The sequence below is a fragment of the Oryzias latipes genome, chromosome 11 (assembly GCF_002234675.1).
Source record: "Oryzias latipes chromosome 11, ASM223467v1".
Classification (NCBI taxonomy): domain Eukaryota; kingdom Metazoa; phylum Chordata; class Actinopteri; order Beloniformes; family Adrianichthyidae; genus Oryzias; species Oryzias latipes.
Window position 1 is genome coordinate 23,716,336 of NC_019869.2, and position 14,762 is coordinate 23,731,097.

General features: G+C 39.7%; 1 protein-coding gene across 4 annotated transcripts in view; it reads left to right on the plus strand.

Annotated features, from left to right (window-relative positions):
• dtnbp1 (dystrobrevin binding protein 1) overlaps positions 1-14,478 on the plus strand; it is a 31,185-nt gene extending 16,707 nt beyond the window's left edge. Inside the window, exons 1-4 of one of the 4 annotated variants that reach the window (XM_011481295.3) lie at positions 5,096-5,223; positions 8,914-9,081; positions 13,239-13,382; positions 13,464-14,478. In XM_011481295.3, the coding sequence (XP_011479597.1) occupies positions 5,178-5,223; positions 8,914-9,081; positions 13,239-13,382; positions 13,464-13,777 (672 nt within the window). In that variant the 5' untranslated portion in view covers positions 5,096-5,177 and the 3' untranslated portion in view covers positions 13,778-14,478. Of the gene's footprint in view, positions 1-5,095; positions 5,224-7,025; positions 7,216-8,913; positions 9,082-13,238; positions 13,383-13,463 lie in introns of those variants that run through there. The other 3 variants (XM_020707350.2, XM_011481294.3, XM_004074383.4) reach the window with 3 other exon arrangements.
• Positions 14,479-14,762: the final 284 nt, after the last annotated feature.

A 14,762-nucleotide genomic window follows, 5' to 3' on the forward strand; every position in this document is an offset into this window, starting at 1 on the left:
TCTTAAAAGATTAAATCGGAGCTTTAGAGACTGTCGAATGTTTATGGCGTTCAAGTCAGGTGAAAACCTCAACTCACAGGTAAATCAATCAGTCCATGTTGTTTTGAGGCTGAAGAAAAAAAAGAAAAGTGCGTTTTAAACTCTGCTGCTGCAGTACCTTTGCTTCAGCACGGCTCTCCAAAAAAAAACGGTGTATTTTAATCTGCACTCCTCCCAGATTTCCATTTCTGATAGCAGTTCGTTTTGTTTTCATATTTATCCACATTTCTGCATTTTTGTTGAATCTTTTTTATTCCACTTAATTTTAACATGTTTGATTTGGGTTTTTCAATTTGAACGTCATTTGAGTGTTTTATTTTTGTCAATTTATGCGATTTCTGAGCATGTCAACCTTGGCAAGAACACAATCATTGACATTTATTGAAACGAGACTCTTTGGACTCTAATCAACCCTTGTGCTATCTTAGATGACCCCAGCCTTACTTTGACGTCTTCTTCCTACCATGAAAAAGGTGGATAAAGGTGGAAAGATTTCATGTAATCCATGGACACCAGTGAAGATCACAAATCATTGAAGAGAAAAGGTTCAGAGCACTGTCTAGTGGGTCTAGATGACCCAACTCCGAATGTTAAAGTGCCTAGGATAGCACAAGGGATAAACAGCAGTAAAGCAGACGTTTCTGCCATTGTCACTAATATTTGTGGACAGTATTTCCAGGACAGCCTGGACGTTCTGCACAGAGAACTCCAGAGAAACTGGGGCTTCTCTTTGTGTGTTTCTGTACAGAAACAAAGTAGTGTTACATTTCACCATCCTCTGTGTGCAATTTGTCTCCTCGGGATAGTTGGGAGTTTTTCTGCAGACCTGTTACTCCGTCCAGACGGCACAGTTTCAGCATCAGACTCACTCCCAGGTCGTTTTACCAGGGGGTGTAAGTTTACAAAGCCAAGGGGGGAAGGGATGGTGTGTGTTATTTACGGCCAGGCGGCTGCCTTGAGTTGAAAACTGAGCTCTGGAGAGATACGGCGAGGTGGACAGAATCTAAAAATACCATGGCTTGGTGGGCAATGAAGAAATAGAAATGCTGTCCATTTCTACCATCAGCCCTGCTTCTCGGTCTTCAGGCTGCATGTTTCTTTCTTAAAATAGAAAGATGTAAAATGACCTACAGGAAATTTGAAGAGAATTTACTATAAAGTTTGTAAAATTGGGTTGAACATTTTTAGACCATAATTAAAAGAAATTGATTTTTGTTGCTGAAAACATGTGAAATACATTTTATTTATCTGTGTCTATTCCCGAACTGATTGGGTGAAAATGTTACAGCTGTTATTATAAAATCATTGTTTATGTCTTGCAAGCACTGTTTTAGAATGGCTTTTAATGCTCAGTAGTTTGTGGCATTTTTTATTTTTTTTCATTTGTTTTATTGCATTCTTATTTATTTTTTATGAATATTATTGCTGATTGCTTTTTGTGATTTTTTGTTCCTAATTTGCCTAATTTTAAACTTTCCTTTGTCTTCCTGTAACCCTTGTGCTATCTTAGATGACCCCACCCTTACATTGACGTGTTCTCCCTACCATGACAAAGGTGGATAAAGGTGGAAAGATTTCATGTAATCCATGGACACCAGTGAAGATCACAAATCATTGAAGAAAAAAGGTTCAGAGCACTGTCTAGTGGGTCTAGATCAGGGGTCGGGAACCTTTTTTGCCGAGAGAGCCATAAACGCCACATATTTTTAAATGTAATTTCGAAAGAGCCATACAATAATGTAGTGTCCCTTTCCCACACTGAGGCACGGAGACTTAAACTCTTTTAAGGTTCTTTATTCTGGTTACTGCAGACCGCAACAAACGCCGTACAATTAATTCAGCAACTTCTGAATCTCTCCAGCGAGACGAGAGAGAGCGCTTCTCCCAACTTTATATTCCCCTGCTCCCGCTCCAGCCCTCCCATTTCTCTTATTCGGCCCATAGCTGAACCCCATTGGTCCAAACTACCTAACAACAGGCTGAGCGACAGAACTGAGAGCCAATCAGATCTCTGCTTGATGCGTTCCAGAACTCCAGAACTTATGACGCGGTCCAACAGCCAAGTTAAACTCAGTCCGCGACAATATTTTTAAAACTAAATATACAAGTGAATGTGTGCATTTGATGTAATTTCAACATTTTAAAGTACAATAAGTCTGTGGATTCTTTTTAACAACATTGTTATGCTGTTGCTAATAAATGATGAGTATTTCTCGTGGTAGTTTTGCTGATTGTCTGGTTGATACGTGGTGAGTTTCTGCTTCATGCAGACGTTGAGACTTTAAACGTGATCGTAGGTCTGAATGTTCTGTAGATGTGACAAAGACTGATCACATGCAGACGTGGAGCCAAACACACACTCACACGCTGCAGTGAGTGACAGGCAGTGGGTTTTACGTATTTACAAACCCTGCGCAATTCACCTGCTGCCGGTCCCCACAACACCCCACCCCCACCCTCTGCTTTCTTCCTCACACATCCCGTCTCCGCAACTGCGCGCTCTTTCTCAGAGACGGGAGCGCGCAGTTTTAGGCACGTCAATTCACAAGTTTCCAGCTGGTACAAACTCTGTGAAATAATAGATAATAGTAAACTGAAAGTGCTGGCGCAGGATTTCTCTCTCTAAGCACCGCTACTACTGCGCGCCTCTGGCATCGCATCGCGCCGAGGACTGGTCTAATGAAAAAAAAAAAAGTATAATTAAAGATTTGTCTGCGAGCCACATGTGACCATCAAAAGAGCCATATATGGCTCGCGAGCCATAGGTTCCCGACCCCTGGTCTAGATGACCCAACTCCCAATGTTAAAGTACCTAGGATAGCACAAGGGATAATTGCGAAGCACTTTGGTACTTCTAAAGGAATTATAAAGTGCTACATAAAAAAAGTTTTATTTGTTCATTTGTAAGATTTTTCATTTTTCTTATTGACATGATTATGAACATGCTTGATCTATAATCTCATAATCAAACCAAGAAATAGCAAAATGTTCCTGCAGTTCCTAAAAGGTCCACTAGAGGCAGGTTACATTTGGGAGCGAGTCCCCATTAACCAACATGTTAGTAAGTCAAATTTCAATCAAAAAAAAAAAACAGATTCACATCTATGTAGCTGTACTTCCTACTCATGATAACTATGGGGGGGGGGGGGGGGGGTACTGTTTATTGACAGGTAGATGGATCCATGAGTGGCACCAATAAATCATCAAACCTATAAACTCTGTTTAAACCCAGAAGAACAGTTCCTAATCAGCAGAAGAAGGAATTAACTAACCTTTAACCTTTAACTTTATTATAATAATATTAATTAAAAAAAGCTTAATCAATTATTGAAGATGGTTAAATTGATTGATTTCTAATGATATTACTTAACTTGCTCCAAAAATTGATTCATGATTTTTCCTAATGAAACTTAATTTGCACATATTTTTAACTTTTGATACTTGATCAAGTTTTGCTGTAAAGATTTTTGAAACAGTGTTACGTCTATTTTACTAATATAGTATTGTTTTTTAATCATATACATGATTTTTATAATGAACATAATCTGCATATATTTTAGATAACTGATCTACATTTGCCATATTGATTTCTAATATAGTTAATTTTTACATAATAATTAAGTAATTCATGTCATGTGCTTTATTGATACCTAAGGATTCTTAATTTTGTCTGATAAAAGTTATGAACCGGATAATGATCAATCATGTAATATAATGGTTAAGGTCGAACAGGGGTGAGATCATATAAGTTCGCTTCCTTCCCCTCCCTTTCATTATTTAACTTTCTGTTAAAGTATCCTAAGTTTGATAGGTCATTGTACGAATGTATAAAAGATGATTTTAATGTTTTTGTGTATTGTTATCATTTGATTGCTTGAAATAAACCATTTCAACTTAAATCAAATTAAATCAAACCTTCCTTTGAACCATTTGTGACAGCTAACTCCAGTTAATGTCTCTGTCCCATTTCAAGTTTCATTTTCTTTATTTTAGGAATAATCTACTCTTTGGACATGCATTTTTTATTTTTTGTAGCACCAGTCCTGAGTTAGAATCTACAATTACTCTGTGACCTATAACTGTGTCACACCAGCAGTCTCTCTTTCTCTTCCCTTTTTTCTCTTCTGCATGTATAAATACATCCATCTCAGAGGAGCACACACATGCAGAAGGTTGCAGGTCCGTCATGTTTTTCTTTTTTCTTTTCATTGGCTGGAATTAAAAGCAAACTAGCCAGCGAGATAACTGACACTTTCATTAATTTATTTATCCATCCTTGTGTCCATTCAGGCTCCACTGACGCCACTTAAATCAGCCCCTGTTTTTACAAAGAAATGCACTGATGAGGCGCTCAGGAATGACTGGGATTGGTTGTAGATGATTTATCATTTTAAAAGGGATCTCTTTTTTATTATTTGTATCTACTGCAGCGGTAAATAAATCTGTTCTGCAACAGTTTTCTAAATAAATGTTGTGTGGTCCTGAGGAGCTCTGAACACTCTGTAAATAGATGAATTGCTCCGAAAACCAATCTCTGATGAAGTATGAGTCTGATTGGGCTTTAGCCTCAAATAAAGAGGTGTAACAACCAATCTGTGGGATCAAAACTCCACGTATTGATTTGCATGTTTGCTTTGCAAGTCGAGTTGAAAAGAACTTCATTTAGTCAGTTTTCGTCTTTAGAGTTGAGATCTAAAAGCCTGATTTGATGATGCAGCATCTCCGCTTCACTTTTGACTGACTTATTCAACTGTAGCTTCATATAAATGACAAATATGGTATGGATGCACGCATTGATATTTCACATTGTGCTGTGCTCACAGATCTCACAGGCACATCTGCAAAAAAAAAGCAGGAAGGCAAATGTGACACATTTATGAATGGAAAAATGCTCAATTCCTTCGGAGGTAAATGCTCTGCGCCTGTTTGTTGTCTGCAAAGTGGGTACACATAAAACGGGTGCATGATCACCCACGCAGCCACACTCACACACACACACCTTTTCCTGTGGGTTCTGTTTCCTGTATTTGTAGAATGCAAACCAGATAGCTCTGAATCTTTGAAGCTCACGCTCGAGTGATCAGGAAACAAAAATAGGCATCTAAAGAAGAAGTCTGCGACACACTGTGGGCCTGACAATGGCTGTAGCCGACACAGCACTTAACACGGCTCACACAATTTCAGGTAATAAGCCATTTTTCTTTTGAGTTTAAGCTCAATCTGGACTTAAGAGTACTACTGCTTACGATGACTCCTCTGGGGATGTGTATCGTTTTGTAGCACTCGTGAGTCATTGCACACTCATGTGATTAAGCTATGAGGGAAATTCTGCAAAGCTGGAGGCACAAAATGCAAACTTGCAGAAAAAGCATGCAACAACACCTGTAAACTCAGGTTTTCTTCATTGCTTTTTTGGTTCTTTTTTTTAAACTCATCTGCAAAATATTGTAATCTTTTGGTATAATACATGAGGACTATAAATAACCTCTGTGTGGCATCAAAGCGAACATTTTTTGGGAATGAATATTATAGGATTTGGGGTGAATCACACATATCCAAGATCAAGGTTGTTTTCTGCCCTGTAGTTCATCATCCTTCCACTAGGGGCAGTAGAAGAGCTTTTCCTGCTCATTTCAAGACGATTGCTTACATGCCATCTCAAAAACACTTTTGACACAGTATGGCTAATTTTCAAAAACGTATTCAATTTATTTGAATGACTACTTGATGTATTGAAAAATTGAAGTTCTTTTCAATAAATAGATATTTATAATACAGTTAAGTGGGGGTTAAAGTGTGCATTATCAGAAATCAACGCATGCCGTGGAAGCCTGGACTATCCGATACGAAGCTTCCGTGAAGTGTGTTAATTCTGATAATGCACACTTCCAAGGCCATCATCCTGCTTACACCATGGTCACTTACAAAAGAAATAAATGTTCAATCAGATTTTAGAACTTTATTCTTGTTATTTTTTCGATTTGGATCGCTTTTTTCACAAAAAGCGGACTATTTGTTACGTGGTGTGGCGTGTTGTCACAGTAAGCCACTTAGCCGGCTTAGCTGGCACCAACTTTGACTGCAGCGCCAAAGGAAAGCGATATCTATGATGATCGTCACAACGGGTTAAATATAGCATCAGTTTAGAGAGAAAGTTAAAATCTTACAGCTTGTTTTTGTCCAGATGATGAAGTAAAAGTTTGTTTTAACCCTTGTGCTATCTTAGATGACCCCACCCTTACATTAACGTGTTATTCCTACCATGACAAAGGTGGATAAAGGTGGAAAGATTTCATGTAATCCATGGACACCAGTGAAGATCACAAATCATTGAAGAGAAAAGGTTCAACGCACTGTCTAGTGGGTCTAGATGACCCAACTCCCAACGTTAAAGTGCCTAGGATAGCACAAGGGTTACAGAAGCCGGTACAGTGATGCAGAATATTTAAGCTATGACACCCATGGGAACTTCCTCTTAAGGTGTGCATTATCACTTTTTAATCCACACCCAGCAGCCAATCAGAAGCAAGTATTCACGGAAACCATGATCATCAAAAGGTTTTTTTTTAAAAAGGTTCTGTCAATTCTTTGACATAGGGGGCTTTACAGGTGTAATTTGGTTATTTAATTATTTGTTATTCTGTCAAATATAGCAGTACAAACAGAATTTTGCTTTAATTTCTAAAATGTAATGCTTTTTTAGTTGTTTGGGTGATTTTTAATGTTTTTGCATTATGCGATGTGTTGGTGTGATTTGCCCTTCAGGGCTACCGTACAGATCTCCAGTAGATCCATGCATATTTACAGACAAAAGCAACACAGTTCCTTCCTTGTGCACAAACAAAGATCAGGCCGTGCAGAACAGTGATGGATTTATTATTAGATTAGCGATGAAGAGCAGGATCCATACTGTTATTGCCGTCCATCAACAAAGGCTAATTATAACTTCCCACATTGCCCTCTTTCTCCTGTACTCGCCGCTGCTTCCAGCCCTGCTAATGCCTGACGGTCTTAACAAAGCCTCCCTCAGGCCCCCCATCTAATACAGCCGTCTTTAGAAGACATCAGCACACACAACTGCACACTCTTTCACACCACCCAGAAGCAAAAGGATGGACAGAGTCCAGGAGAGACGAGGGACACACAATCAGATCAATGAGATGGATTGGACACTAGGTGAGGAATGACAGAGAGAAATAGTGCTATTCTTTTCCCAGTCTCCAAGGGCTGTTATGCTTGTGTGAGTTCCTCTTGGATCTCATTATTCCTTTGTGTGTAGGTGTGTGCGTTTCCATCTGCTACCACAGCGTGGTCCGTCGCAGGAGTCTCCCTCTGTGGGAGAGTCCGGTCCTCGATCCTGCGCTCGGATCCGCAGAAAAAAGAGAATATGTAAAAATATTCAGTCAGGCGGGGGCAAAGAGGGTGTTGAAGGAATTCACCTGGCGTCTTTTTAACTCATCGTTAGCTTCACATTACCGCCACAGATAAAGAGCTCATACAGGACAATTTATACATATTAGCGCCCTCCTGCCTTGGCTCTCTGTGGGTGCTCTTATGTAACGCTCGCCTCTCAGATGAGGATGAGAAAACTAAAGAGACAGCGAATCTGAAACTCCAGGCATCAGCAGCGCACACACACACACACACACACACACACACACACACAAACACACTCAGAGCTGCTGTCATCACGTCAGAGGACATTACTTTGATTTGTAATCCCTTCATAAAGACTTAGTAGCCCCAACCCCTACACTCGCCAAAGCTTATGTTAAGGAGGAAGACAGGCAGTGCAGCATTTTTACACATTATGGTTTTTGACTAATGGGCTCATATTACACTTACAGAGGCCAAATCATGTCATTGTAGGGCTATCTAATGTGCTTTTCCTGAATTGGTCTTGCCTGCTCCACTAACACGTGATTTTGAGGCCTACCCCTGCCCACATTAGGACCCACTTCTTTCTGATTGGATACAAATATAATTCCTTTTTTGTCAGTGACGTTTGTCTTTTAAGCGACTTATGTTTCGAGGAAGGACATCAACAAAGTGTGTGTGTGTGGGGGGGGGGGGGGGGGGGGCAATTTGAAAACAGACAGAATTAGTGAAGCTTTGATTTGTGCTGCAAATTCAAGTGAAACCATTTCCACTTTGTGAACAGTGCACAACCAGGACACTACAAAATAAAAGCATTAAATCAAGAAAAATGTGATAACATCCCTTTACTGTTGGGGTTTCTTTTAGAGAAACTGTAAATATAACCTGTCAATAGCAAAACAGACAAATGCCAGCCAAATATTTTGACTTTATCTTAGGTTTTTGCTTATTAACAATAGGATGTAATTTCTAAAAAAGTGTTGGCAATGATCTGATATGATATAAAATTGATAGGAAATTCTTCAACCTTTGCTTTTATTTAATATAGATTTAAGAGCATGAAATAAAATCCATTTCCCACTGAAAACCAATTAGCACCCAGCAGAACAATGTCAACGTCATGTCATCCAGTTTTGCATCCTAAAAGAAGTAAATAAAAGAAAACCTTTGAAGCCAAATAACCACAGACGACTGTTACATGGTCAATATGTCAAAGTTTGCAGTCACTATCACCATTAAGTCAAAGGAGAACTAAATGTATTGGCTTACATCTGCAGAATATCATGATTTAGTGAAATGATCTGCACCTCTAGGAAGAGATCTGTGTTTGATTTTTGTTTAAAGTGAATTTGGGACACAAAAGGAAGAATTCCCGTGAAATTCTTTCATTGTTTCTGTTTGTCACACAGACCTTTTCTTTTCAGCAGACTCCTGGCTTGTTGAAACCCTCTCCTGCATAGAAAGCAATGACACCTGTAATATGTTCTTGCCTTTCAGTGGAGCCAGATGTGGAGCACACACACAGAGCCCCTGGGGCTGAGCAAGGAGGGATTTCACCACCTCAGGTGAAGCTGAAAGACAGGCAGAAGTTCTTTGAGGAGGCCTTTCAGCAAGACATGGAGCAGTACCTGTCTACTGGTTACCTGCAGATTGCAGAGAGACGAGGTGAGGAGCTGGAAAGCCTCTTCCAGGAACCATTGTCAGGAGCTTTGAGGATTCCAGCAGCTTGAACTAATTTTCGCATCCCTTGTGGCCCAAAGAAAGAGATTGAGTAACCAAGTGTGTAGTGTGTCTTACTTCTTTAAGGGTGAATGCAAAGCCATCTACCATTGAACTGAATTGGTCCCAGTATCACCTGAAAGCTCTGTGCAGGACATCAAAAGATGGAGTTTCCTGCAGCCAGGTTCTGCACTTCAAACCGCTGGATGATAATCTGCTTTGACCACTTTAAAAAAAACCTTTTCCATTGGGACTGTAATGGACTCCTGCAGCGGTTTAACCTATATTTCACTGCCAAGAGTTCCTCCAAATTTCCAATCTGTGAACAAAATATATTTAAAGTGCAGAGGATCTGCTCTGAACGATGTTGCAAACGGTTCTGAGTGAGCTCCCCTTTCTTTAATCCCCTAAAGGGGTCTTAAAGGAGAGGAGTTCAGAGCAGAGGAAGAGGAGGGAAAGGAAGCAAGAAGAATGAGGCCTGCAGATTCCTCAATGGTTCTGTCTGAAATCATTCACTCACTACTTAGTGCACTATATAATGCGTTTTCTAGGGCTGTCCGAATCTACACTTAAAAAATCCAGTGCCCTAAAAGTGTCCCAGAAGTCTCTGTGAAAAATCAATAGATTGATGAATAAAGATCACAATGCATTTTGAACGAGTTCTAATGGGAAAAAATGTAATTTAATTGATTTTTTTATAAAACGTTTTCATCATTAGATCCACATGTTCATTTTTATTAGGTTTATTAGGTCGGGAAATCAGTGACATCATGTTTGCCATTAAAAAAAAAGTAGTGAGCGTGGTGTTAGAATTGCTTTTAAAATTCAGGGGGCTAGATAGTCCCACACTATGTTTTTTAGTAGTTAGGGAGCCGGGAGGGAATTTGCCTTTGAGAGAGCTGGCTTTAAAAATCAGTTTTTTTGTTAAAGCCGACGCACAACTTTGTTCTGTGACAGATGTAACATTTGCTTGTGTGTGCAGAGAATGCAAAAAGTAGCGGATTATGGTGCAACGAAGCAGAGAAATCACTTGAAATGTATTCACTTTGATGCATATAAAGAAGAGTTGTGTGAGTCTCAGGGAGGAGAACAGGAACCACTGAGTCATGGAAAATCTGCACAGGACCACTTTAACACCATCTCACTGTTGCCGGTCCATCCCAGCGGGGGAACATTTTCAAACGAGGCACGACGAGGTTAACAGAGGCAGAGGCAGTCACATGGAAAAGGTGCTCTCAGTGCAACATGAGCAAGCCAGCACATTTGTCCATACATGATGTAAACTCAGGAGCAGCACTGGCAGAGAAAACCTGCACACGGGCCTGGATGTTTCATGACATTCGCTCATTGTGTGTTTGTGTGAGCATGTGAAGGCCGGAGACCTCAGGGCAAAGAAAGGACACAGTGTTCCCCTTCTTTCTCTCTATCTTGACTCTTTATTCCTCTCTCCCTCCATGTGCTGCCCTTTCCTGCTCTCCTTCCTTCTGAGGTACGAAAGTGAACGGTACACGCTGTCATTGCCGTGCAACAGCCAACCACGTTGCTGCTTCCCCATGCAACTCTGTAACCCTCCCATCCCCTCAGTGCACCGACTCACTGTCTGTGTCGCATGCAGCACTTCATGGTGGTGGACGGGGGGGGGGTCTGCACACGTGCAAGGTGGTGAATCCAGGAGTGTAAGAGCACAAAAAGGTTAAAGAGGAAACTAAAGTTGATCCAGTCGGTGGTAAGACAGCAGGGTTATCATACCCAAAACAGGATTCTGGCTCTTTACTATTTTATAATTGTGTTGATGTAAACATTTAGAAATAAAGATGGATCGTTCCTCATTTTTTCCCCTAAACAAAGATGTCCTGCACCGCAAAAACAGGTTCCTTAGAAATAAAGCAATAACTTTTACCCCATTGGCCAATATTCTTGAAATAAGCAAAAACAAATCTGCCAACTGTGGATGAAAAATGTAAAGATAGGAAATATTCCAGCCCCCCAAACATGTTTTCTCAAACTGAGACTATTTTGCAAATGCAAAACTTTTTTGATAAGTTTATTTTTCTTGCTAGACGGAAAATAGGACATTTTCGTTAATTTTCTTAAAATTTCTTCTTTTTGCAAGGTTTTAGTCAAAGCAAAAGTAAATTTCTGTCATTTAATTCCTGTTTACCTTAGTATTTCTGCCGGGAAGCATCACTGTAGCTAAGAAAACCTCTCAGGATAAAGTGGGGAAAAGATCTGACGCTGCCTTTGCTGCCAAAAAGGTTTTAAAAATTCAAGAAGAAAAAAAGATAGATTTGAGAGAAAAAGGTTATTTATAGATGATGGAAACAAAAATCTCTGTAGCAGATGCTGCACCTCAAACTGTACAAAGTGTCAAAAACATTTTGGATTTTATTAAAAATCTATCCATACATTTCCGTGTCACCTATTGATGCAACTATGCATCAAACCACTGAGGCTCCAGAATGATCTTAATTTAGCATCTATATGAAAGCAAAGACATCTGGAGATTTTCTCTTTCTATTGCTGCAAAGAGATTTAGCTATTGATGGGCTACAGATGATGCCTTCAAATTCAAATCGGATTTGTTAAAAAATGTTATATGGAATAATCCGTTCACTTAATTATTTTTCTTTTGTTGCAGTTTTTAAAATTTCTTTAAAAAGAAAAAACCCATTTTCTGTCAGCTTTGACAACAGGAATTCATTATTTAGTTGAGGAAAGTTTTTTGCTTTTCAAATCCAGGATTTGTGAAAACAGTTTTGTGTCAGAACTCAACCAAATAAAATTAAAAAAAAATGTTTTGTGCAGGATGTTAAACAAGAACTTCCCAACTGAGATGTGTTGTTTTGCATAAGATTTAGAAATGTGAATAGAAGTGTGACCCTAAACTTCACATACGGAGTGTTTTATTCACACTCTTAAGGTTCAAACACCCAATTCTTGTGTTCAGCTGTGACACAAAAGTAAAATCTTTTTGGAGTTTGATAAATTTTTCATCAAGCAAGGACGCAGGAAAAGGAGGATCAGCTTTATGTAAAAGAAAAACACAAACTGAAAATAAAAAAATTAATTAAAATGTTTTAAACTCAAAGTTTAAACACAATGGAAACTTGAAGGAAATTCTGGAAATTACCAACAAATATTGAAAATTTGTTCAATAAATACGTTAATATGGAGAAAAAAAACATGTTTAACTTAAAAGAAGTATTTACTATTTGAATTTAAAAAATGGAAATTTGAAATTTGAATTGAAGAATAAAGGGGGATGACGGCACAAACAGACTCTTTGGAGCTGAATTGACGTCACCATAACATCAGGTGTCAATCATGTCCTGCTAGCCAATAGGCTCAAAGCTCCACCCCCACAAAGAATTAGGCTCAACACCAAAAAAAGTCTGAAATTAAATTATTAATTGAAGTCTGGAAGCAAAGAGGGAGAGAGATCAAAGAGTTTTTACAAACATTTTTTTCCTAATAAGAAAAAACCCCTAAGGTTTATATAATTTTTTATTTAAGTTTTAAAATGTACTTTTCTTTATTTCATAATTTCTTTCCGTTTTGAATTTATTTCAGTTTATTTATTTTAAATTTAAAACTTTTTTCCTAAATGTAACTATTTAATTTTAGTTTAGAATAAATTTATTTCCAATTTGCTATTTTTCATTATTTCATTATAAAATCTCTATTTCTTATTTTTCTGTACATTTTCAATATTTTCTTTAAGTTTAAAATACCTTCATTTTAAATTCACGTTATCCTTTAAAAAGTCATTAGTTTCAAGTTTATTTATTGTTTTCTATTTTTTAATCTTCCCTTCAAGTTTCCAACTTTTAAAACTATTTGTAGTTTTTTTCATCTTAAAGTAGAATCTTGCTTTTCATTTGCTGACCTTGTTTGACCCCACAGTCATGCACAGTCATGCACATGCTTTCCCATCCCAAACACCATCCAGCTTGAGCGCGGCCTGTTGCTTCTCTGACGTCTTCCTGCTTCTTCGGACATTTGAACAAACTGAGCTGACAGAGTGTGTCTTCCTGGACTCAAACCCTTGCTGCTGCGCTCGGCGGCTCTCTGGCTTTGGTCTCACCGTCTCTCCTTGTGTCCAGAGCCAATAGGCAGCATGTCGTCCATGGAGGTGAACGTGGACATGCTGGAGCAGATGGACCTGATGGACATGTCGGACCATGACGCTCTGGATGTCTTTCTGCATTCTGGAGGAGAAGATAACAGCGCCGCCTCACCTGTGGCAGGTGGGCACGACACATGAACAAGAGGCTCGCTTCTTTTTTATGGAGCTTCAGGGTGACGTTTACCTTCTGCTGTCTCTAAAGGTCCAGACGTTGAGTCCTTCACCGCAGAGATCAGCCTCCAGGTTCCCACCCAGGCTGAGCTGCGACACAAGCTGTCGTCCCTGTCCTCCACCTGCACCGACTCGGCCAGCCAGGACACCGAGGCCGGGGAGGAGGATGAGGAGGACGAGGAGGAGGAGACCGAGCGAGGCGCAGGAGGAGGGAGGAGGAAAAAAGCAACCGTGATCGTGACCCTGGACGAAGAGGAGATTCACCCGGACACGGCGCTGGTGGAGCAGGCGGAGCGGGAGGGGCAGAGCAGCACAGACTGTGAGCAGAGCAGGCAGACGGTGTGAGGACGGCTGGACACCCCCACTGGCCACGACAAACAAACGTTTACTCGGATTGGAAAGAAACCCTCCAACAGTTCCATCGAGGTTGCTGTCACTGCCACATGACTTTGCCTTAAGAGACTGCAGAGGGAAGTTCCCAATTTTAACCAGAGAAAGTCGAGTTCAGCTAAGAATCCCCTTTTAAATTATTCAAAAATACGACATTTTCCATCAAATCCACACATTTTTGGAGCCTCATGCACATCTGCAGCTCCCAGTTTCTGTGTGGAGTCCAAAAACATGCATGAAAAAGAAGTCAATCCAAATAAAAATCAAAGTTTGGATGTTTTTTGAGCAAAAAAAAGTGGATTCCCTGATAATTATAATAATGAGCGTTTAGATGTTTACAGCTTTATTTTTGCAGTGGGGGGGGGGGGGGGGGTTGTAGCTCAGGATGGAAAAAGGTTTGTAGTTCAATTGCTTAATTGACAGCCATTGTGTGAGTGTGCACACACACTCCTCTGCGTGCTCAATGTGAAAAGCCAAGAAAACAAGCACTTTGTGAAGCTAAATAAAGACATGCTGCCCGCAGGAAGGAGGGACGAGCGCAAAGAGCAACACAACTACAGACGAGAGGTCTTCTTTGATATGCAGTCCATTCCGTCTCTGCAGAAATTGTGTTCTTGCCATGTTCGACAATAAACAGATCTATGGAAATTCTGGAACTTTCTTGTCATTTTTTCTGTTAAACGGTAAAAATTAGCTGCACAATCAGGTTCTGAATACAGAAAAAAGCAGAGAAGCTAACAAGTGATCTGCAGAGAGCATGAAGATCAACAGTCTTGAATCAACCCTCAGCAAAAAGTAGTAGTATGTACATGTACTTACAAGTATACTTAGTCTACTAACAGTGAGGCAGTGTGCTTGAAGTTTACTTTTTACATATATATTATAAACTTCCAAACATCCAATTTAGTCTGAAGAAGTACTTCCCACGCTACACATTCAT